At 39.4% G+C, this 26,191-nt stretch overlaps 1 protein-coding gene across 2 annotated transcripts in view; it reads left to right on the top strand.

The window, feature by feature from the left end:
- The window catches only part of nfat5b (nuclear factor of activated T cells 5b), a 52,758-nt gene that overhangs the window by 17,094 nt on the left and 9,473 nt on the right, over positions 1 to 26,191 (top strand). The window contains exons 1-8 of one of the 2 annotated variants that reach the window (XM_053633962.1): positions 11,793 to 11,877; positions 17,575 to 17,637; positions 18,389 to 18,965; positions 21,867 to 22,053; positions 23,102 to 23,292; positions 23,593 to 23,765; positions 24,550 to 24,684; positions 24,788 to 24,840. In XM_053633962.1, the coding sequence (XP_053489937.1) occupies positions 18,412 to 18,965; positions 21,867 to 22,053; positions 23,102 to 23,292; positions 23,593 to 23,765; positions 24,550 to 24,684; positions 24,788 to 24,840 (1,293 nt within the window). In that variant the 5' untranslated portion in view covers positions 11,793 to 11,877; positions 17,575 to 17,637; positions 18,389 to 18,411. Of the gene's footprint in view, positions 1 to 11,754; positions 11,878 to 17,574; positions 17,638 to 18,388; positions 18,966 to 21,866; positions 22,054 to 23,101; positions 23,293 to 23,592; positions 23,766 to 24,549; positions 24,685 to 24,787; positions 24,841 to 26,191 lie in introns of those variants that run through there. The other variant, XM_053633961.1, reaches the window with a different exon arrangement.

Raw genomic sequence — 26,191 nt, forward strand, 5'->3', positions numbered from 1 at the left:
TGTAGCTTAAGATACATTACCTGTTTATCTTCAGTATAATCTAAGCACTTGGGTCCTAAGGGTGTGGTTCCGGGCCAGAAAGCGCTTACCTGTCTTCTTTTGTGTTGGCTTACTTCTCAAACATTTCTTTAATACCTGAAGTGGAAGAAAAGAATGATTGTGGGTAAAAACAATAGCTTTAGGAGTCATGCTTATAACGAGCACGTTATTAATCACAGAGTGTCTATAATACAATCAGATGTTCTCTGGTCTTAATTAAATTACAGGTTGAATCCATTTACGTGATTTAACGCAGTCGTCAGCACGGACGAGGAGAGATGTCCGTGCAGCAGGATTACCCTACATCACTATTTCTTAATCCTGGTTCTGGAGTACTCCTGTCCTACACGTGTTGGTGATTACCAACACGTGATTTCAAACAGTGCAACTCGCGCATTTCTGGCAGCATTATTTATATTCGTCAGTACAGTCCTTCAGAGTCCTCAAACTATTATATCAAATGAAATGGGTATTTTCTTACCTTGGTAGTTGTCTATGTATGATGAAGCATACAGTATATAACGGATTAAAGTGTTTTTTTTTTATCCGCTTGCTAAAAAGGACTTCGCAAGTTATACTACAGATCATGATAAACGTCAGGAACCCTTGCAGACACCGACTGGCAAATACCTCCACCGTGAGTGCAATGAATGAACCGGAAATGCAGGAGCTGTGCTATTTGTTTGTCCAAAGAGCCTGTGAGCTGGGATAGATGGAGAACTGAGAAAGGAAAGCATCATGACCAAAACTGAGAAACACTGTCAAAAAACGAACCCCCCCCCCCATGGATACTACAAACCCTTCGGCAAAGCATAAAGTAACCGGAACTACTCCGATAAAACTTTCTCTCATGTCGCTCATCCGCACATGCTTGGTTGTTAAGAGCTGTAAGTTTTGCGTAAGGAATAAAGCACCTTTAGATATACTGTTTTAGACAAGTAATCAACAATGAGGCCTGACATGAAGCAGTGTTACTCAGTGTTAGTGTTTTTTGTTTGTTTGTTTGTTTGTTTGTTTGTTTGTTTGTTTTATTCTGTCGACGATTGCGATCTCTTATTTATTAAAGTACAATGCACCACACTTTTTAAAAATGATTTCTCCAGTCTCAAAATGATTCACCCCCTTCATGGCGAGCATCTTTAGTACTTAGTAGAGCTCCTTTTGCTGTTATGACCTGTTGTAAACGAGATGCAGAGCTTCTGGCAGCGTTGCTGAGGAATCTTCCCCCATTCCTCATGAGCAGTGTAACCGTATATCCCAAATCGTAGTATGATGAAACGAGTATCCCAAAGGTACCCGGATGGTGTACTGTTTCGGGTAGATTTTCGAAGTGTGGAGTTTTCAGCTGAAAATTTCAGCTGAATTTTCACACTTTCAGCTGATATTGATCACAAGAGGGAGGGAGGGAGGGAGGAGGAGTTTTCTGACTGTTTGCTTTGCTGTTATTGAAAATTATTCAATACCTTCTGACCAATCAGATTTGAGCATTGAACAGCAGCGCGGTTTGCGTTACGCAAGCCTGTATTTTTAACGTTTGTTGACAGGGTTCAGCGGCTACCCAGACTTCTCTGTGAGACAGGTTTTCTAATTTTCAGTACAGGGGGAAGTGTGAAATTCTTGTCTGTGGTCATCACACATGTACAGTATATAAAAAAATGAAATTTGTTTCGAGTCGACTGAAGTACTCTGAATTGCTGGAATTACCCGTAATATAACAATTAGCGTTGGTGGGAAATGCTTGGCACTGAAGGCTTTCGTGTGACTGCATAGAAGTTTCCACATACCAGGCACTGTGCCAGCATGCGTTTTATATAAAGGTCAGCCTAATCCTCGGATGTCATCTACTCTAAGAGACGCTGTCAGAAATTTTCAAAACGTGTCCATCCTGGATTTATGGCTAGAAGCTTGAATCGATTCATCTCATCTGCGTATGTTTAATCTAAGGTGAGCTTTAATTGTGAACTTCATGGACTGATGGGTGAATAACTGATGCGTGAGTGATCATGGGTAAAAGCTGTTTATGGTTTCCCCCCCATGAACACACCGGCCTCATGCTGTTATTCATTAATCATTTCACTAAGGAGAGGTGCTGCTACCGGTAGCCTAGACTAACTTCTGGATTTGAGTAAACCTTTTTTTTTTTTTTTTCTTCTACTTCTGTTTATACTTGTTAAGGAAACGTGAGTTTGTGTATTTAAAGCCCACCTGGCACCAACAGGCATTACTTTGATTTATTAGTACTGCTGAGAGCCATATAGTCAAATCAAGGCAAGTCAAATTTATTTACAGGGCACATTTTAAAATGGTAAATGATCTGCACTTATATAGCACTTTTTTAAGCTTAGCAGTTCTCATTCACCCATTCACACACGCACACCAATGGTAGCAGAGCTGCCATGCAAGGTGCTAGCTTGCCATCGGGAGCAACTCGGGGTTCAGTGGACACTTCGGCATGTGGAGTCACCTGGACCGGAAATCGAACCGCCAACCCTATGATTAGTGGACAACCTGCTCTACCACTTGAACTACAGCTGCCCCAAAACAAGTTCCTTTGCCCAAAGTACCATACAGAGGTAGCTAAGTCAAGGATGCTAAGATTTTAAAAAAGTTTATATAAGTTTAAATATTTTTTAAAAAGATTTTCAAAGTTTAAAGGTTACTCAATACAATACAATATAGGCTGCATGCCTTTCTGGTTACTTTACGCTAAATAAAGCATGACCTTTGTGACCTTGAATATGTGAACGCACTTATGTGGTTCACAACTCGTAATAATTCAGCATGACTTTCACAGTCGAGTAGAGTCTTCTTTATTGTGTCTTCACGCACGCGTGGACTTCTGTGTACCCGATCGAATCAACGTTGAGGGGAAATGAGCACTTTTGTTTTTGTCGGTTATTTAATATACTTCAGTTCACTTTAAATTTACACCCATAATGCTGTTTTTGACTTTGTGCTTATCAATATGAACAGAAAGGTATGTGTTCATAAGCACAAACATTAAATCGTTTATTTAACTATAACCTATAACTATTTCATTATTCAGACACCATAAATGACCAACATTAGTACTTTGTTGCAAAGCCAGCGTGGGCAGTTACACCTTCGAGACATCTACTGTAAGACGTGATTCGATCTTTGCAGAATTCTGGCTATATTTTTGCCCGTTCCAAGGTTACGATGATTCCCTCCCTTTTGATGGACTCTCAATTTCAAAATACGTCATGGCCATGCAAGCACCATCTTGCATTGCCTTTTTTTATTTTATTTCATTTTATTTGAACAAGTCTTGAATTATATTGGCTGCATGTTTGGGGTCTTGTTGAAACGTCCATCTACGTCGATGAGATTAAATCCTCCTCTAATATGTCCCAGTATATCACTCCATTCATGTTTCCTTAAAAGATGTGTAATTCCCCAGTACCGTGTGCAGAGAAACAGCCCCATATCGTGACACTCCCATCCCCATGCTTCACTGTAGGTATGGCGTTCATACATGCGACTTTTCTTTCTCCAAAGAAAAGAATCTTCCTTATCATTAATCTGAGAGCAAGTGTCCAAATACTTTTTCCCCGATCAGTTTTGTTTTTAAAATGTATCTTTGTTTACGCTCATGACTACATACTTTTTATATTTATATATTATTTCTATTTGAGGCCAAAAGATGTGTGAAAAATTAAAGTGGATATATGCTCTAAAGATACATATAACAAAAACAAACCAAAAAAAATCGGAATACTTCCTCTCATTGTACATGTGTGTGTTGGAGGGTACTTGTGTAAATAGCTTAAATTCCTCGGTACTCAGAGGTCCGATTTTCATCCGAGCCCACTGCACGTCCCTCCCTGTTGCTCTGTCTGCCTGCTGGTAAACACAGCAGCTACAAACTCGGAACAGAGCTCTACTGTCTCCGCAGACGAACCGCCTCTATGGAAAGCCAGCTGACGCTGACCACCTCACGTGGCACAGTAGGCCAGTCTTTACATTTACATTTAAAAAAAGACGACGTAATACAGTAATCTGCTTTTTTAGTCACCTAGCAGTTACCTCCCACCATCCAGTCCTCCCCTATTTTTATATATATATATATATATATATATATATATACATACGTACATATGACAGCTACCAAGTGGCCCAGCTCTTTGACTGCCCTTCATTTTCTGACTTCTGGGAGGGGGGTGGATCTCACAATCAAGCCTTCTTGGTTGCCGCGGTTGTTCTGTTACTGAACGAAAAAGGACGCACAACCCTCAAATAGCTTCAATGCAATTAAACTCTGATTGTTGCACATCAACTGCAGGTTCCAAATCTACTGGGTGTAATTGGTGCAATTCATCTTCATTTAATCCCAACAGCCAAAAATGAACAGTATTTCCTTCTGAGTGTTTATTTTCAATTTCATTTTTGCACCAACCCCGCCAGCGCAAACGAACGCTAAAATGGCCGTCGTTACCCCCTCGAATGACCCCTCGATTTGTTCGAGGGGTCATTTAGTGTTCTGCAATATCACTACAGCAACACTGCAGTAACAAACAACCATATTAGTGGCGTATCGTGCAGATAATTGCTCCTACAGAAAGGCGCTCAACTTCATCGCTTCCTTTTTGGACCTCCGAGGCGCTTTGCATGTTTTTCTTCACTGCTTTCCAGAATCCTCGCGATACATTGGAGTAGCGGATTACACATCAGGTTGCACTTTTTTGCCGCCGCTTATCCTGTGTGTACATCGAGTTTAATCCATTGTTTTAAGAAGATGCAGTGAGACTGGCTCATAAAAATACTAGTTAAAATCCCAACTAGACTCGATGACCGTTTCTGTTCTGTTCCTTTTGGGAAGAGATTTTTTTTTTTTTTACCTGATTAGCTTATAAGCTAGTAATATAGCCGAGTGTGCCGTTTCAATGACTAATTTATAACGTAGCATGTATAATATAATAGGAGGGCCTCTTCGATTATTTACAAGCATGTAAATAGTCTCTAAAGCAAGGATCGTGTTTCATCAGGCCTGAGTGTTTTGGACAGGATGAGAATCTCAGCTGTCGATCAAACAAGGGAGGGGCGGGGCAGTAAGCGACAAAGCACGATGTGAGGTGAAAAGCATTTTATCGAATAAAATGTACAAAAGGTTAGGAGATTGTTTACCACATGGATGTGGAGCTCGTCTAAGTTTCCAACTGGGAACGGTGACTCAGGCGATTGTTTCAATCGCCGCATTTCCGTGTTGGAGGTTGATTGTTTGTTTTCCCAGGTTGAGAACACAGCGTTTATGCATTCAGGGGCATGGGAAGCCCTGCTTCAAAATATGAGACGCATGTATGCTCAGTAAAAACCTCAATGTGAAACACCTTTCCACATCCCTGCGTGCATTTATTGAGTATTTGCTCTTATTAATGCTGTTTATTCGAATGTCCCTAAAATCCGATCCTTCTGTGCTTTACACCTTTTTGGGATTTTAAAACACTTTTTTCTTCTTCTTCTTCTTCTTCTTCTTTTTCCACATTGGCTTTGTTGATATCGTGCGAGGATGCAAAACACGTTCTTATACCCTCTTGTAATGAGCTTATAATTGGTGACGTCAAGCACTGACCTGCGAGTTCATCCGATTTATCCGCGATTATGACGGGAATCCCGTGGGAAGTGTTTTGCACGCAGCACGATTGTTGCGTCTGTCTTTGGTTAACTGGTAACATGCAATACTTGAAGACCCTGCATCACAGGTCTTGGTGTCTGAATGCTGCCTTCACTGTGGCCGCCACGGGGTTATTTCAATTACCTGAAAGGAGTGTGTTTACACTTCTGCTTGGGCAGCCATGGGCCAGCTGTGCTATGAATACATTTACAGCAAAAACAAGTGTGGAACGAGGTCGGGTTCTGGCTAAAGATCTGTACCGCTCGTTCAAATGGGTCTGATGGAATTGAAACAGTTCTCTTCGCACGAAGACTGATGGATATCAGGAATCGTTTTGTTGGTGATGATATGGGCGGGCAAAAATATCATATTTCAATGCTACACCCATATTTCTTAAAGTAGTTGCTTTTCCATTTTCGCAATTTCAAAAGAATTTCTGGAAAAAAAAGTCTGCAATCGAAAATGTGTCATAAACTACGGCCATGTGAAAAACCTGAAGACGATCTAAAAGTGATTAGCGACAAAAGACTACACAATGCACAACGTCCAAGAAACGAGTATCATAATGGAGAGGTTTGAAATTTGACGTTTTGCTTACTCATCTTTGGTAAGCATTTTATGCTAGTCAGGGTTGCGATAACGTTTCTGCTGCTAAATCAAGAAGAACATTCCATTCCTCACCTCTCCAAACATTGCGCAAGTGTTCCCTATGGCCACGATCGTTCAGATGTTGCCAGATATGGCGCTCAAGCACGTATCTTGCATCCGTTGGGTTTATCTCGCGTTTCCATCTCGTCCTTCTCGATAGACTAAATTATTCTTTACACGCTGACCCGTGTAAAGATTTTTACAACAGAGCAGCAGCTGGGTAAAGTGTGTTAAATGGTCTGCACTTATATAGCGCTTTTTTAACCTTAGCAGTTCTACAAAGCGCTTTACACTGGTTCATATTCACACACCAATGGTAGCAGAGCTGCCATGCAAGGTGCTAACTTGCCACCGGGAGCAACTCGGGGTTCAGTGTCTTGCCCAAGGACACTTCGGTATGTGGAGTCACGTGGGCCAGGAATCGAACCGCCAACCTTACGATTAGTGGACAACCCGCTCTACCACCTGAGACACAGCCGCCCAGCCGTTAAGAGCTTTTGTGATCGTAGCTCATGCAGCAAACATCCTGATCTTACAAATGAAAAATATTCCTCAGCGAATCATTTGAGCACAATTGGCCCGTTTTATTATTCTGAAGTACGGCTGGGCAATTCCGTTTCACAATTTACTCCTAGCTCAAGAAATACAATGGGGAATTTTCAGTCAGATCATTTTAATTGTTGTTTTTTTTTCCCCCCACAGAGCCTTTGGTGCAGGTCAAGAGATTAACAAACCTGTTCTGCCAAGAATGCCATCATGATGCGTATCTGCATGCTTGTACTTGCTTGTTTTGTTTTATTTTGGTTGTTAATTTGAATATTACATGGTGAGCTACCAAAGGCGTGGCTAATTTGAAGCATGTTTGCATCGTCATTGCTTGCCGTATCTAAATCTTGATCTTTGGCATATGATCTTTCTACATATTTTTTCATAGCAAAGCGATCTTGAAGTTGTAAACGTGTCTAGATTATTTCTCAGTACTGCTGAATTTCTGATTACCAGCTCATTCAGTGCGGTGTTTGTGTTGAATTTTAAATTAATGTGTGTATGTGTACATATAATATATAATATAATTTATTTATTTATTTATTTATTTTTAAAAAAAACACTTCTCACAATCTTTATACAGGTGCATAGAGTGACATGAACCAATAGGTGAGGTAGCTGTGTTGTGTAGTGTTTTTGCTACTCTCGGTGCGTGATGAAAGCCTGCCAAACGTGGAGACGGTGGCTCTCGTTGCTATGGTGTTATCGGCAGCTCTTATGTGGACGCAGCTGTAAACGTTAAGCCCTCACTTAAATCTCCGCCGGCCCTCTGAACAGAGATCCCTTTCGCCCCAGTGAACCTTTTAAACATGGCTCTTGGATCGCTCTTTTAACCCTTATTCTTAGATACTGAGTTTTCTGAAGCCGCTATCCTGATCGGTGTTGCACCACTTGGTCTAAGATGAACGTCTATTTTGCTGCTATTTATTTTCTTTCTTTCATGGTCAGTGACTCAAATACTATTTTTTTTTTTTTTTTTTTTTTTAACTTGAAAATTGAAGCTTTACCATCAGAGGTTTTTGTGTAATAACATTGCTCTTCACCACTCAGAAACCTAGAGGAAGTGTCCTCATTTAAAAAAAAAAAAAAAAGCCTTAATGGAGGTCTTCGGCAAGAACCAGAACAGCAATGAAATGACTCTCTCTATGAACGGCACTCTGTTTTCATTCTACTCAGGCCTGCGATATAAACAGCAGGCACTGTGTGTCGGTTGTGTGAGAGGAAATTGAAAGAGGATAGGAATTTTCTCTCCCTCAGAGTGTGTGGAAACACTTCGAAACAGTCCAGGTACGGATTTCTACAGCCGCAGTCGGAGCTCCGAGTGCATATTTTCTGTGCCGAGACACGGTCGTTAGTGTGAGACAGGGCAGAGATTGAATCGAAAGATTTAATCAGTCGTAAGACGGATGAATTCAAACCCCCCCAAGTTTCAATACCTCAGGTGTATGAAGGTGGTCTGAGAAATATGACGGTATAATCCTGTTATTGTGATACTGCATGCGTCGTCAGTACTTTAATAACACTGACTGACTCCAGTACTCAGTACTCATTATGAAAAGTTTAAAACATCTTTAAACTTTTCGAATGCACAGGTCGATCTGCTGAAATACTTCCCTGGGTCTGGCCATCAGGTGACGACCCCCCTGTTTTTTTTCTGAAACACGTATTATTTCAAAACCACAACATGTACGGTAGATTTAGTCTAACATGGAGCTCGGGTTTCTAGAACTTTGAACAGTGGGTCGAGTTCCATCAGCTGTTACGGTGGATTTTACTTCCCATCAGGCCCCGTTAAAGTGGAATCTCTCCAACTGGGTGTGTCTCTCTTTTAACCGTTGTTTACGTGAGAGAATGATTCAGATAGTGAATGCTGTTTTGGCTCGAGATCACAGAGCGTTGCGACTGGCAAACTGCCATTCGCAAATTCAGTCATAAATCACAAATCAGTGGGTGTGTCTCAATCAGCTCCCTGGGTGGTGAATCAGTATATCGTGTACACGATATCGTATACACGACATTACACATTGCGACACCCATGACTCAATTTCCGGCGACATCATGACTCTACATACTCGCGTTGTAAAAACGTCACCACTGCAACAGGTAGGACCGATACCTTTAACATTGTGTGTCATATGAATTTGCTAGCTCAATCACACGCGTTTCTTTCATGCTACTTCTCGCAGGATCGTCGTCTAGCTCGTGGATTTTTTAAAAAATCATTAAACACTTAAAAGTCTTTAGACTCAAACAAACCGTATGTAGAACGCCAAATAAATGTAAAAATCGCTAGCATAAGTAATCATTCGAGAGCCACAACAACGGTAACAAGCTGCTTACGTTTGTAGACGAAGTTGGCCGAGAGTTCGTCCGCCATTTTTTTCCGAACTGAAAATATGATGTTATTTCCAGTAAGTGAACATGGTGAGCATCGATGCGCCCTGGTTTTTGCGGTGCATTGTGGGATTTTTGTGGGGGGGAGGGGGGACGTTCCAGTGCACTGGAAGGATTTTGTGATCGAGACAGCCCTTAAAATGACCGACTCCCTGATCAGCGCCCTGACTACTGAACTAGGGAGCCGTTTGAGACGCACCCTAAATCTTCATATAACACCACACGCGAGAGAAAAGACAGCACATTATTATTCTAATGTTCACTGCGGTGTGTAGCATATCACAACTGTGAAAATATCAGACCGTTGAAAATGACCGTTTATTTTTGTATACTCTGATGAAACTGATAATAGTGAAATTCCCAAAAAGCCTCACATAAGAGCATGAAGCGTGAAGTTTTTAACAAATGCAGCAGATTAAAGAAAGAACCCACAACACCTCCTATAACGCCGAGCATAAACAGACGTAGACGGTGAACTAGCCGTGGCCATAAAACTGTTTTTGTCTCTCTAAAATGCACCTCCATGCCTCCTGTTTGCCCAGAAGCCCTTATGAATAGAGTGTCTTTGTCGCTCGCTGACTCATTGCTGTAAACACATTTTAATGGTGTTCGCCGAAGCGGCTGTCCGCCTCCACCTGCTCACTTGTCTGCCTGAGTTTCACACCGTATTTAAAAAAAAAAAAAATGGAGCCAGGTTGATATCTTGAGTTTATGACAGAAAAGCTTGCTGAATGAGCTTGTCCGAACGCATTATAGTTTCACTGACGTGTTTTAGCCAAGCGGAGGTTTGCTGTCTGCTATTCTGGGACCAGTTCCTCCACACAGCAGAGATACGAGCAGTGAAGATGTCTGCTTCTTTTTTTTTTGGATATAAAGAAGTAAAATGTAATAAAGGGCACTACGTTTGACCTGTCAGAACAGCTGCAAATGCAAATCCTGGTTTATGGGGGGGAGAAGTGGAAATACTGTTGCATGAAGTTTTACTTCTACCTCTTGGTATATGGGGAAGGGTGACTTCCCCCTTAAATGACGAGTCACTGCAAAACTGGACGGTCCTAAAGGGGCTCGGCAATGCTCATTGGCATACTAAACATGGTTTGAGGGCATTGTGCTTTTGTTAGACTGAAATAGCCTGCTGTCTCAGGAGGGGGGGGGTCCTACAGCCAGTCCCTGGCTTTTGGCTCTTAAATTGTAGGATATAATACCGCTGTCGGACATTTATAAAATGGTCAGGACTTTTTCCAGGGTGATGGCCAAGTTTTGTGTGAGGTTTTAAAGTAGAGCCCAGGGGTTATTTGAGGATGAATCGAAGGCCAACACTTTGAATGTCATAGGAAGTAATGGAAATGTCGAGGTAAATGCACAACAATACAAATGCCCTTATTGATCACCACTGCGTAATGAAATCTAACATTGTTTAAGGATATGCTCTAGTTGAGTTGGCTGATATTTAATCTCCGATCATATTAGAGAACTAAGGGCCAGCAAACCTTTTTTTGCAATCTGAACAAATTGAATATTGTACAATATTCATAGGTATAGAAAAATAATTTTAAAAAATCCCCTCTAAGCAGTGCTGCTTGCTCTGTTGTCGGTTTGTTATCTGATCGTGCACACCTGTTCTGTGTTTAGCGCTTAAATACGTAGTTTGACGATGCGTAGGCTACCTCGCTGTTCCGTTTCTTTATGAAATTCTACCGTGCGTTTATCTGAGTTTTGTACAGATTTGAATGTTCTGATTTTGACCCGTATTTGTTTGTTTCGTTCCTTTTTTTATTATTATTATTATTTATTTAAAATGGTGTCTGGCCGTGTTTTGAACCCGAATTTTGGATTCAACTTAGTAAAGCACATGCTGAGTATACGCATATACCTCGCGTCCTGCTTCTAACCACACATCACCTCAGACATGTTTGACATCTACGGTTTACATAATCGTAGCATTTACGATTTTTGTCACTCCTTGCTACAGCAATACAGGAGACACCTGAAAATGACTGTTTTGTAAAGCGGGTGTAAAATTGGCCAGACAGAAAAGTCTGTAAGTTCAGTAAAGAGGAATGGACACGGGATGTGAAAGACGTGCATCTAGGTGAGCTATAACACATGAATTCCTAAGCCTTGATGTCATGAGCCAATAGCAGACAAGAAGATGGGATTCTTTGGTCTGTAAAAAAATTAAATAATAATAATAATAATGATGGACTAGTTGCTTATTAATAAGTAACGCTCACGCTACACTTTTGCCTCGCTGTTTTCTTGCTGTTGCTTGACGCACACTCGAGAGCTAAAAAATGTGCCGTCTCATCCAGCGACAAATGCTAGGTCTGTTCTGTTTTTCTAAAAAAAAAATAAATAATACTAATTCTATGGACTTCCTTGTTAGCAATTTTTGCATGGAAGATCACGTACGATTTAGATCTTCATGTTATACTCGTGTTCATAGACCATTTAAAAACAGTCATATTTTTTTTTTCCTTCTGTTTCTCTTCCAGAATCAGTGTATGATCTTCTCCCCAAAGAGTTGCAGTTGCCCCCTTGTATTGAGCAGAAAATTGCAGCGATGAGTCAGAAAAGTGGAGGAGGGACAAGTTCCCCCCCAACAACCCTCACTTCAGGTAAAGTTCCCCAATCTTTTTTTGTTTTTTTTTTTCCTTCCTTTCCATTTTAGTACCATGATATCACTGAGCGTATGGAGCTTAGAAGCTGATAAAAGTATTCGAATATGATACGTTTTTTTGTATGTATTTGAATTATATACACGTCACATTAAATAAAAATTCCACCCCCTGCGGTGTATTTGATAAATTTACGTTTTTATCTACATTTTTTTCCCCTTTGTTTTGAATTTGCTAGGGGTAAGATTACAGATTTTACAAATTCAGAACCCTAAATACAAATCCCCCCAAAAATGTCTAATCTCAATAAACACAGATTTTATAGAAATTAGGTCAAAAGTGAGTCATCCTGGATTCCCAGGAGAACGTAAACGCTTTCGGAGTGCCGTGAAGAGAAACGGGGGGGATGAGGTAAGTGCATATAAAGCTTTCTATTCAAATAGCCAGTTTACGACAGTGATGTTAATCACTCAATGCTTACTGTATACCCGGTTTAAATTTTTAGGTAAAGTTCTAGCTAGTTAGGCTACAGTAATGTTCGCTTACTGGCAGTCTTTAGCAGCTAACAGTCTGGAAGACTACAGCATTATATAGAGTTCAGATTTCTACCTCATTCCACCCATCAGCTCATTTCTGAGATCTTCCTGGGCTGAATTTGGTGAGTTAGAAGAGGGTAGAAACACAAATCTCCTGTAGGGTTGTGTGAAGTGAATTTGGCACCCCTCAGCCGTATAAAGTGTTATACGATACATATACAAGAACTGCAACTCAATCCCACTCAGTGTGTTATAATTTAATGAAGAAAAGGCACTAGATGCTCATGAGAGTCTGATAGACGCTCCATGTATAAGCATTCCCAGTGCCAAAACAACTAGCTGTCAGCTGCTAACGCTGCTAACATTAGCATAGCCTGGCTAGAATGTTACCTAAATAGATAAATAAATAGCATCAAGTATTTCTTAATTTCTTTGTAGTAAATTAGCTATTTGAGTAGAACATAAAAGTTTTAGATGCAGTTACCTCATACCTCATCTTATGGTTTTGTTGTTTTTTTTTTTTTGTTTGTTTGTTTGTTTTTTGTCTTTCTTTTCACTTCGCGATCACGGCATAGGTTCGATCCTTTGAATCTCAAAGCGCCGATGAGACGCCGTTGACCTAACCGATATCAAATCTGTATTTTTGAGGTTTGAATTTCACCCCTAGAAAAATGTCAATTTATTAAATACACCACATGGAGGGAAAATTAATTTATAACTCAAATATAGGAAAACTCATACTCAAATACTCTTTTCAGTTACCAAGTTCTCTATGAGCAGCGCTAGAAATGGATCTGACCCATTATCCACCTTTTAGGCTGCCTACAAGACAACTAAATCTACAGCTAACATCTGTAATAACTAACACTAGGTTAGAAGGTTAGCACCATGTTCCTGGGTTTTGTATTTAAACATTAGAGGTTGCTCTAAAGATTGGAGGTTTATTGTCCTAATCTTTCACCGGATTTATTTTATATTAAAAACCAAAAAAAAAAAAAAAAAATGAAAACACGCAGCCACACCAGTCCTTCGTGGATAAGACTGAAGACCCCTGTCATAAGTGGTCATGGAAGGGGTTGTTAATTTGTTTTTATTGTTCTTAATATTACATCTTTTCAGAGTGGCTTCTCCAGAGTCAGCTAATAAGTAAGCCAAGTGTTTGGTGTAATTGTATAGTGCAATTTTTTTTATTTTATTTTTTTTTTTAGGTCTGATTCATGGAATCAGGAAATACTTTGTCGTCTTAAGTGAAGTATACGCTTAGATAACTGAAAACACTTGATCTAAAAATAATAATAATAATAATAATAATAATTTTTACATGAACAGTAAAAACAACTGTTTAAACTTTATAAATACACAGCTACATATTTTAAAAGCTATAATAATATAATATAATTAATATAGTTAATATAATTATACTCCTTTTGAATTCTTGGTAAGGAGTTTAAGGGAGGTTTTCTCTCTGGGTAAATGTCAAGATTCATAGACAGCAAGTTGGATAAAAAATAAATAAATAAATAAATAGGGGGGAAAAAAACAAAAAACCTTAAACACAGGAAGTTATACAAACCTATCCATTTTTAATTGTCTGTCAGAAATTTGAACAATACCTGCAATATTACTGAGGACCAGTTCAGTACTGCTCACAAGATTCAGCAACCAAACACACTGAAATATATAGATGTGTGTGTATATATATATATATACCTTTGCCTGTACTTAATTAATAATAATTGCACATTATGTTTTGGTTTGGCCAATTTTCTAATATTAGTGCAGTCACCAAGTGCATGACTGGAGAGAGGGGAAAAAAAGACCTCCAGGAACTTTAAAATAAAGTGAAAAACAGAAAGAAAACATGTTTTGTTCTGGGTTTTTTTATTTTTATTTATTTTTTTATTTTTAGCAGGAATACTCCTCATTAGACTTATCCCAGGATAATAAATACACTCAGACATGAACATTTAAAATGAGATTCACCTTAGTATTTTTTTTACTCTACTCCTTTATCAAAGTACCTAGGTTTAAGGTGAGTTTGAGTAAACCAGAAGTCTGTTGCCTTTGGACATCAGTACCCAACTGCAGCCATGAGGCAGGACATGCTGGCTGTAGCTGAAGGAAGGTGAAGTATTTCCAGTTTATATCTTAACTCGAGACAGCAGGTTTCACTTCAAATCGGCCTTAAATCTTCTGGCTATTTTCCTCTTCTGTTTTTTATTTATTTATCTTTTTTTTTTTTTTTTTTTTTATGTTTGTTTGTGCACCCATTGACCCAGTTTAATGTGGTATTCACAGATATTATCAGAAGTTTCTAAGGACATTCATTATTAAAGGCCTGCTGTTGATTTCTTTCCACACATTTTCACTTCTTTACGCAAAGAGAGCCCTTGCCTGGGTTTTCCAAACACCTGTCCTGAACCACACGAAGCCTCCAAAAGCACATGTGCTATATGCATCTTTGAGCGGCACTGCTCCCCTCCCTGTCACTGTTTTTCAGGGCTGCTATTCATAGCTTCGCTAGTCATCACATGCCAGCGTTGTAGCTTGGGCTGGTCCACCTTGTCCTCTGGTACCATGTATATCTCATCAACTTGGCTCCAATGTTAGGCTTTTGTTGCTTGATCCATTTCCTCTTCATATACTACCCCTAAAAATGACGAGCGCAACCGATCTGCGCTATACTAATAAAGCTTTTATCTATTTGTTTGTTTGTTTTTTTATATATATTTTATTATATGCTTGAGCATGCCCTGCATTTTATTTTTGCAAGGTTTGGAGCATAAACTGATCTTTTTATACGGTGAAGTACAGTAGTGCTTTCCGTCAGCCATTTCCCAAATAAAAACGGAAGCCATGCAAATATTTGCACATGTGGTTTGGTGGGGCAAAAGCTGGTCACTGTTGGACGGTGGATCATCAGATGCCCCCTAGTGAGTTGAGTCAGGTTAACCTGAAAGCATAAGTAAAATGACTCGCTCACCTTTTACAAACCAAATGCATCATGTCAATGAAGAGTACTAGTTTAACGAAAAGTTTATCAAGGAAAAAGAAACTGGTGAAGCAGTTCGAACGTCTCGCATAGAAGACCAAAAAAAACCAAACCAAAATATCATTGCATTGTAGCTTTAGCGTGTGATTTGAATGTCAGTTCAAATTAGTTCATTATTATTATTATTAGCAGTATTTAAAACTATCGTTAAAAGCTCAGCTTTCTTTTTAAGCACGTTCCTGCAGTAAAGGCGGCTATGCGTTTGCACTAGCGAGCGATCAAGGCAGCAATCAAATCTATTCGTGATTCTTTGATGGGTCTGAGTTCAGCCAGATCTTTCAAAGCTCATCTGATGCTTGTGCTTAGTTTTCTGTTGTATAAGCTTACTTTCAAAAAAAGATATGCTTTGTAGCTTTTTTGAGCCTCCTGGTTTCTTTATTTGTTTTCCTTTTATCAAATGGGGACAATGTGATTTATTGTTCTTTTCAACAAGATCCTTTTTTTTTTTTTTTTTTTTTTAAATTATTATTAAATTAATTTTAATTAAAGTGATTATTCATAAAATAAGTATTCTTATCTTGATTTTTGAGGGAGTCGCCGATCTTGAATGATTGTAATGAGGCAGAGGGATTTTACTATCTGTACTATCATACTATAAATACGTACTACAGGGTGTCCCAAAAGTCTCCATACATAGGGGACTATGTATGCCTGCACAACGTCGGTTGTGCCTTCATCAGTGGAGGTCCGTGGACGTCCACGTCTCGGTTGGTCCACAACACTTCCGGTCTTTTTGAATTTGTTATTAAGTTTGGCATCAGTGCCATGTGTGTGATGTGCTCGCCATGTTTCATGTTTAAGTCCATCGCAACCTTGCGACAGCTTCCCATCAGCTTCTTTTGTCAAAGGCATTCTTAAAGGCTATCCGCAATTTTATTTATATATATATATATATATATATATATATATATATATATATATATATATATATATATATATATAACTATGAACAATTTTGGAAGACAATTTGCTAAAAAAAAAGTGTAAACTTCCCCTGTGTATGGAGACTTTTGGGACACTCGGTATAATAATAATTTCCTTTATATTTCATTAAACTTTAAAGGTCAGTCTTCACTTTAAATAAACATAAAGGATATACCTAAAAGATTGAAGTAAAACAACTGCATTCAGATACAACCTGTTGTTGTATGTTCAATTTACAAAAGATGAGAAATAATTAATAGTTTGACCTAAATACATGGGAAGAAAAAAAAAAAAAGTTCTTTCTTGGTTTTGTTGGTTCAATGACCTGTAATGTTTGACATTTACATGATGTTTGGTTGGTTGCTTGGTTTTAAGAAGGGAAAGTTTGAGGGCTTTAAAATGGTCCAATAATAATAATAAAATAATAGATTTTGAATTTACAATAAAAATGAGTCATTACTTCTCGTTTTTCATTTCTTGCGGTTTCAAAGATGTTTTTTTTTTTTTTTTAACCTTGATGTGCACTGTTCTGAATTTTCACACTTTACCCTGATGATAAATTTCAACCCAACAGCTGTGACGTGAAATGAAATGACCTGCTGATATTTTTCATGCTTATAAATAGTGGGAAAACGTTATGATCCTATTTTCAGTATGATTTGTAGTGGTAGAACTGTATCTTCAGAAGGCCTAGACTGGGGGATGAATAGATTAGAGTGAGTGGAGTTTATTTGCAGACAATGCATTGCTTTGAAATGTGTTGTAAGTCAGTTTTGCTGTGTTTCCCAACAGTTTTTCCTTCCCTTTTTCTCTATATACTATGTCTTCATAGCAATTCATCTCTTATTCATCACTTTTTTTTTTCCAGTCAGGAATAGAAAAGGTTTCATAGATGTTAAATCAGCTCAATTTTTTTGTTGTCAGTTATCTGTTTACATGAATGCTTTCAAATAGTTCTGTACTCTCATGTAGTTCTTGATCCTGTATTTACTTCATTCCCCCAAATAGGGCTCAGAGTAGACTTGAGACATGGACCGTGTCATTTTGGATTTTCAAGGCTCAGTAGTAGTTCAAGGCTTTAATATTGATTCTTTAAACTTCATACAAAAATTCCTTTCATCTTTTGAAAATAATATGCAATGGTCAGCATTTTATTACTCATTGGTTGTCTCGTTTTTATTCCAGGAATTTCCCTCTGAAGCAGGGAGTGTCTGCATATAAAATGGTCTGCAGTTCTCTGCTTCATAGGTCAGAAGCTGGTTTATTTTGTTTCTGTGGCTATGCTCAGTCCCAACAAAAAAAAAAAAAAAAAAAAAAGAAAGAAAGAAAGAAAGAAAGAAAGAAAAACCTCAATCTGACAAAAGAACCCACCATTTGTAATGCATCATTTGACACGATATGTCTAATTTGGCCTGAGTGACTGTGGTTTGCAGTTTGCAGATTTATGAACTCCTATAGATCATTTTTTCCCCCATCTATATAGGAACTTCCTGTAGTAATACTAAGTGCAGAGGTAATTATTAGGTTATATCTAAAGATCTATATAGGCCATATGCTCTACTGTTAAAAGCAGAACAGTATTATGAAAGCTGTTCATTGGCACAAGCTATGTAAAGACAATGTCATGTCTCCTTGTTTTTTTTTTTGTTTGTTTGTTTTTTTTTAAACGTGTGCCAGTTTTAGAATGAGCTTAACATGTACCATTTATTTAGCTTGCATTTCAGAGAAAATTGCACCGTAATATTAGCTCACAATCTTATTTTCTTCTTTTCACAACACTTTTTTAGTATTTTATGGCCATTTACAATCCTCACACACACTATGATGCATTAATAAAAACTGGAGAGGAAAAAAAAGAAAAGAAAAAAAAAGAAATTGTAATTGGAGATCCAAACCACAAATCTCAAGCAGTTGTATGGAAAATTTCGCTGCTTAGCTGGGACTGCTAGCCAAAATAGACAAGAAATCTTTATTCACTGTCTAATTGTACACACTGCAGATGCCTCCTCCATCACCTCTGCTATGACCAAGGGAAGTGCCAGCAGTGCTTTTTCCACCTCTTCCAGCTTCACTGTGCTCTCCTTGGGCACAGAGCAGGATGCCGGCACTCCAGGAGACGCGAGTAGCCGTAGGAAGGCAGATATGCTCGCCACGGAAGCCAAACTAACCAGGGGTTGTGGAGATAAGGGCGGAGGAGGCTCTCAGCATCAGCACCACCATCAGATGACGCCTCCCAAACGACCAGTGCTGAACATCTCGCCCCCGCCGGAGGACCTGTTTGACAACAGCCACATGTCGGGATGCCAGGACGAAGTGCTGCTTGATTCGGAACAGAGCAACAGCATCTGGATGGAAAACTCGCTCTCCAACTTCAGCATGATGAGCTCCAGTTCTTACAACGACAACACGGAGGTTCCACGCAAGGCCCGGAAACGCACGCCACGTCAGAAGCCAGGGCCAAAGCCGGTGTCTGCTGAAGAGGCCAGCATGGACGTGTTTGACGCAGACAGTGCCAAAGGTCCACACTTTGTGCTCTCCAAATTTAGCTCGGAAAACAAGGCCAGTGGCAAAGCAAGGTGAGGGAACGATCAGAGTCGATGCCAGACATTCTTCGTATTTTGCACACTTTTCTGGCCATAAGCTTCAGCATCTTTATTGCAATCTGGTCTCTTGGTACTTGCCATATTCCATATGATATTTCCATATTCTGGTCTCATATGCACTTCCTTGCACCAGTTTCTGATGGAAAATTTGGAACAGCTTTTAAGAGCACTGTATTGCACACCCCCCAAAAAAAAAGCTTCACAGCATCCAGTCTTTTAAAGTTATTGAAGAGTTTTGAGTTTTGTTTTAAACAGTTAGTGGGCGGTAAACAAAATAACCAAGCCTGTTTGCCGGCATGCTCCCGGAGAGTTCTTGCGGTGTTCAGTTTCAATGTCAAGTCAAACGTCCTCTTTCCCTGTAATACGCAGGGCTAGGCCATGTTTTGTCAACAAACATACCACTCTCTTGCGAAAGACTTTTGCGAGATCTTGGGATGGACAATTTGAGGTCCGAGTAGGTCAGAAGCCATGTAGATGTTCGATAAGCCCACATTTACTCAATCATCTCATACTCATAGTCACGAGTGTGACGTTTGAGAACACTGAATCATAATTTTCCATCTGGGAAAAAAATTTGGAGAGTCGACTCCACTCTGGAAAATATGGACATGATTCCAAATCGTCAAGACCGTCGCGTCACTGTCAGATCTTGACAATGGGCTGATAAAGCAGTGTGCGCACATTTCATTTTGCTAACAGGATGCTGGCAAAGCTTCATTGCCAGATTTTAACGCTTGTTTGAAGTTTGTTTTAGAAAAAGATTTTAAATAGTCTTGTTAACAGTGTTAGTGTTATTAAAATGTTGACAATACCCACAATTCTGATACCATGTATCGCAATATTGATATTATACCAAAGTTTTCCATCTGAAACTGGTACATAGAAATGTGTATTCATGGAAAAAGACAATGGGACTACAATATTCATGATACTGAAGCTTGTGGCCAGAAAAGTGTGGGGGGGGGTGGGGGGGGTGATATGAAATGAATCATAGTCCAAAAATGTCTCCAACACATGATCGTGGTTAATAGATAAACTCCAAAGTTTATCAACCAGATTTCAAGCTTGACACTTGACGCCTGATGCTGCTCCTCTCTGAATAATTAAATACACACTCTTGGCATAATTTAGCGTGATGTTATGTTTAGATCTTCACTGTGTTTACTAGCGCTACTACACCATCCCAGAGTGTAATTTAAGCCTTGTTTCGTGTTGCCAGCTGACTTCAGCATGCATAACTGGATAAGTACAGTGCCCTCCACTAATATCGGCACCCTTGGTAAATAGGAGCAAAGAAGGCTGTGAAAAATTGTCTTTATTGTTTTAACCTTTCGATGTTTTGTTAAAAAAATTCACAAAAATACTCTGCACTCATGGATATCAAACAATTGCAAAAACAACACAGGTTTGTCCAAAAATAATATATTTTGTTAAATATAGATGTGCAACAATTTATTTAGTCAATATTTTGTGCTACGTCACTTTGCCAAGATAACAGCTCTGAGTCTTCTCCTATAATGCCTGATGAGGTTGGAGAATACATGGCAATCTGAGAGGGATCTGAGACCGTTCCTCCATACAGAATCTCTCCAGATCCTTCAAATTTCAAGGTCCACGCTGGTGGACTCTTCAGTTCTATGGGGATCAGGTCAGGGGACTGGGATGGCCATGGCAGGACCTTGATTTTGTGGTCAGTAAACCATTTTTGTGTTGATTTTGATGTATGTTTTGGATCATTGTCCTGCTGGAAGATCCAACCACGGCCCATTTGAAGCTTTCTGTCAGAGGCAGTCAGGTTTTCATTTAATATCTGTTGATATTTGATAGAGTCCACGATGCCATGTATCAAAATGTCCAGGTCCTCTGGCAGAAAAATAGCCCCAAAACATTAAAGAACCACCTCCATATTTAACCGTGGGCATGAGGTACTTCTCCACATGGCTACCTCTCTGTGTGCTCCAAAACCACCTCTGGTGTTTATTACCAAAAAGCTCTATTTTGGTTTCATCTGACCATAGAACCCGATCCCATTTGAAGTTCCAGTAGTGTCTGGCACACTGAAGACGCTCAAGTTTGTTTTTGGATGAGAGTAGAGGCTTTTTTCTTGAAACCCTTCCTAACAACTTGTGGTGATGTAGGTGACTTCAGATTGTAGTTTTGGAGAATTTCTGACCCCAAGGCATAACTAACTTTTGCAATTCTCCAGCTGTGATCCTTGGAGATTTTTTTTTATCCACTCAAACCGTCCTCTTCACAGTGCGTTGAGATGATGTAGACACACGTCCAATTCCAGGTTGATTCATAACATTGAAACTTCTTAATTATTGCCCTGATGGTGGAAATGGGTATTTTCAATGCTTGTGCTATTTTCTTATAGCCACTTCCCATATTGTGAAGCTCAACAACATTTTGCCGCACGTCACAGCTATATTCCTTGGTCTTACCCATTGTTATGAATGATTATGGGAATTTGGCCTGTGTGTTGCATCATATTTATACACCTGTGAAACAGGACATCATGGTTGAACAAGTTCCTGTTCCTAGTCACCCAGGTGTATTTAAAAAAAAAAAAAAAAGTTACATATCAATAGGAATATACTTCTAATATATTTTTCTCGTATGAATTCATAGGGGTGCCAATAATTGGTGTACAATTTAGTTATATATTTAGTTGATACCTGTGTTTTGTTTGCAATTGTTTGTTATCCATGAGAGCAGAGTATTTTAGTGAATTTTTTTTACCAAAAGGTTAAACAATAAAGACAATTTTTCACAGCCTTCTTTGCTCATATTTACCAAGGGTGCCAATATTAGTGGAAGGCACTGCAAGACCCTGAATCTACTCACTATAATGACACTCTCTATGCTTTCTAGTTCGGATGGAAACCAGGCGTCGGGTCAGAAAGGTGGGATATTGTGTGGGCAGTACCCACAGAAAAGCGAAGGAAAGGAGCTGAAGATCCTCATCCAGCCTGAGAGTCAGCACAGAGCCCGATATTTGACCGAGGGCAGCCGGGGTTCTGTAAAAGACCGCACCCAGCAAGGCTTCCCTACTGTCAAGGTGGGGCAAGTTCAACATTTTTGTGGGGTTTTTTTTTTTTGTGCAATCTATGCACTTCGGAAGCCTCATTTTATCACAGCATGCATAAAACACATTTCAGATCTAGAAAACGTATTTATCGAGAATAAATCCGTCACATTCTAGATTGCAATACTTGTGCGATACCAGGCAGATTTACGTAAAGAAATGGCCCCCAGATTGTAACATAGCGCAAACAGCTTTCCTTTAAAAAGCCCCAAACTGCAGCACCGCTTGTTGTAGATGACACTGAGCACATGAGGAGGTCCAAGAAGATGAACTTTTCCAACAGTGAGGTAGAAATTATAATGTACTGCACAGCAGTCACGGAATCCACCTGCAGAGTTTATTACCTGAAACGAAGATCAGTAGTTATAAGCCTGGCAAACGATGTATTTACAATTGTAAAACATAATAAATGAGTTCAGTTTGAAAGAGACATGGTTACATCAGACTGTTTAACATGCTAATGAATAATTACATCACTACCACATTTTTTCAGCAGTGGAGTTTAGTCCCTGAGTTACCTCCCTCCCCCCTCCCCCCACCCCTAATGGGAAAACAGCTCTTTTTCTCAATTCAGTTACAGTCCACAAGACATTTTTAATGGGCAGTGATTTTTAATTCAATCGATGGGCCAGATTAGGAGAAGGAAAGACTTCGCAATGATGTGTTGAAAATGGTGAAATAAAAGCAGTAGCTAAACGTGAAAGACATGTGATGTGAGAGGTTGTCTACTAATCGTTGGGTGGGCGGTTCGATTCCCCGCCCCGATGCTCCTGATGAGACCCTCGGATTCTGTCCCGAATCTCCCCATCTTTATAAATCATAGTCACTGTTTACATTGTTCACACTGTTTTCAATCAACAGTATTATTGTGTCCAATTTCCCCAGCGATGGATTGCAGCCCTCGCCTTGTTTACTAGTCCTTTCGCCTCTCTTCTTTATTCAACTAAAATGTAGTCATTAGGTCGGTCAGTCCACGTGTTTATATTCATCAGCTGTTTGTTCTATTAACTAATCCTCACAGCTCGAGGGTGTGAAGGAGCCCGTCGTCCTGCAGGTGTTTGTAAGTAATGACGCAGGTCGCGTGAAGCCTCACGGATTCTATCAGGCCTGTCGAGTGACCGGTCGAAACACCACCGCCTGTAGAGAAGTGGACATCGAGGGCACCACGGTCATCGAAGTGCCTCTGGACCCCAGCAATAACATGACTCTCGCGTGAGCATTATGAATTCGCATTTAAAGCGGCAGCAAAGTCATACCTTACTAAAAGGAAATATCTCAAATATGTATAATGTAGCTCATATTTTTAGTATGAGATTATTATTATTATTATTATTAAGCTTGTTTTGTTTTTTTTTATATTAATTTATTGGCAGATGATTTAGCTCGTTTGTAGAAATAAATGCTTTAAAATTAAGGGAAAAAAATAGGCAGTTTTGAGCTTGAAATTAGTACAAATATCCAGAAATAATCTTGATAGTAAAGTTAAGGACTGACTGATGGGTGTTTTTACAGCGTGGACTGCGTGGGCATCCTGAAACTGAGGAATGCAGATGTGGAGGCTCGTATCGGCGTGGCCGGATCCAAGAAGAAAAGCACGCGTGCCAGACTGGTGTTCCGAGTGAACATCCCTCGAGCAGACGGCTCTGTGCTCACTCTGCAAGCGCCGTCCTCTCCGATACTGTGCAGTGAGTAGATCCGAATTATTCCAGGTGTGCGTTAGGTGCTAACAGGCTAGCGAAAGCAGCTGTTGCTCATGTCGAATACATAGTATTACTAGCACAGAATAAAATTACCTTCATTTAGCTTACAGTGGTCAGCGCAGCCCGTGCTGCCAGTCTTTACTCCCATCAGCTGCTCACACACCAGTGTATCAGACATGCCGTGAGCTGCCGTCAGGTCTGTGTAGATAAACAGGTTTGGAAACCCAAATTTTAAATTAGTTTGAGAGCTCTGACGTACACCGAATGGAGTAATCGGTTTAACTAATTAATATTTATTTCAGTTCATCACTACTAGCAGCTGCATATTTCATGTTGTGATTTTTGTTTCATGTTGTCATGAATTGTTGATCTGCTTTATATTGGGGAGAAAAAATTGTCCACCATTGAAATTCCTTTGAAAATGTAATTCGTTTTAGAAGCACTATATGAGCTTGGATTACTCAAAATCACTGCCTAATTCATTATTCTGTAAATCATCAATGAACCGGTTACCAAAAAAAACGAAACCTGCACAATGAACATAGCACTGTAGAACCTTTTGAGAAATATGTGTTCCTGGTAGCTGATACCAGAGGTTACTGTGTTTTTCAACAACTCTGGTCTATTACCTGACTAATAAATGATGCCAACCTCTACAGTATGGCCATTCGAGTCCTTTTTTTTTTTTTTATAACCATGACTGCTAAAGTTCTTTGTAGATTATTCCGCGACAGTTTGTGCTGATAGTCGTTTGGTTTTCTTTCTCCAGCTCAACCTGCAGGAATACCCGAGATCCTGAAAAAGAGTCTGCACAGCTGCTCGGTACGAGGAGGCGAGGAGGTGTTTATCATCGGAAAGAACTTTCTGAAGGGAACCAAAGTGATATTTCAAGAGAACGTCTCCGGTACGACGCCACATCTCCTTCTTCTGGCGTAATCTAAATTCATAAACGTTTCCTATTAGACTGCTCGTATGCAGTCTGACGTCTGTTTTTGTGTTCCTCGTAGATGAAAAGTCCTGGAGGGCAGAAGCTGAGATCGACATGGAGCTTTTCCATCAGGTACAGATAAGCATACAGAGTCATTTTCCTGCTCTGTCTGATCCATTGATGGCATTGTCATTACTGTTTCCGTTCCTGATGTTATCCACAGTTCGCTGTCCTGGTTACTCGAAAATAGAACGCGATAAAAAGAGCGACGGGACATTTTTGTGAAAACTGATGGCATTAAAACTCGAGGTGTGAGAGACGCCATCTGTTTTTCACAATGACTAAGCTCCTGATGTCAACTCTTTTTAAATTTAGGTATAGATATACACACAAGTCTTACCACAATGTTAAAATTCCAGTTTTGCATAATTAACTTGTGTATTAATGTAAAGATCAAAAGTTTAGACACACTCATTCTTTATTTAATTTCATATTTCCCACATCTTAGAATAATAATAATAAAGTCATCAAAACTCTGGAATAACACAAATGCATCTATGGGAATTATGTTGTGATTTCGTATTCTAGCATCTTCAAAGTCGACGCCCTTTTTGGCTAGAATGTACCGAAATGTATTCTTGGCGTTTCCTCACCCGATTTCTTGAGGAATTTCCCTGAGATGTTTTTTTTTAAACAGTATTAAGGGAGTTCCCACCTACGCTGGACTCTTATCAGCTGCTTTTCGGAATATTTCGCTCCGAGTCGTCCATTTTTTTTTTTGTAAATAAAATGTTAGTTTTCTAATGAAAGAAATGAATCCGTCAGCACGATTATATTTCTGTCTACGACACCGATTTCAAACATTTAATCACACGCCTTCAGATGAAAATGTTTTTAAGATCGTGAGAAACATTTCAGTCGCGTGTCCGCAAACTTTTGACCGGTAGTGCACATCAAAAGCAACCAAGACCAGGCTTATGCAGATCGTGACATAAAAATGGCTGCCACTTCTTATACATTTTAGATTCACGTTTATTAGCTAGAAATTTTATCTATGCAAAATGACTTACACTTCAGACGGGATACAGTCAGACCAATTGAACATCACAAGCCATGCTCAAGGAGCCAACAGTGGGATTCAAACTCGCAACATTTCGATCGGTAGTTCAAAATTATATCGACTGTGGACACTTTGAAAATCTGTGATTTTTTTTTTCTTTCGTTTCTTTTTTTGTTTTGTTTTTTCCTTTAAAACTTTTAATGAATAGGTTTTAGAATTTTGAAATATTTAAAACAATGGAAGTAAATCTTCAATATTTTGAATATTTATTCATATTTAAGATTTTGCACTATTTAAGATATCACAAAGCAAATCTGTGATATCGAACATGCCTATGGAATCTTCGTCTCGACACTCCGATGGATTTGATGTGGAGTCCATGCACACTTTCATCAAAGAAAAGCAGGACATAGCAAATACTCT

Source organism: Ictalurus furcatus, chromosome 10 (assembly GCF_023375685.1).
Source record: "Ictalurus furcatus strain D&B chromosome 10, Billie_1.0, whole genome shotgun sequence".
Lineage (NCBI taxonomy): Eukaryota > Metazoa > Chordata > Actinopteri > Siluriformes > Ictaluridae > Ictalurus > Ictalurus furcatus.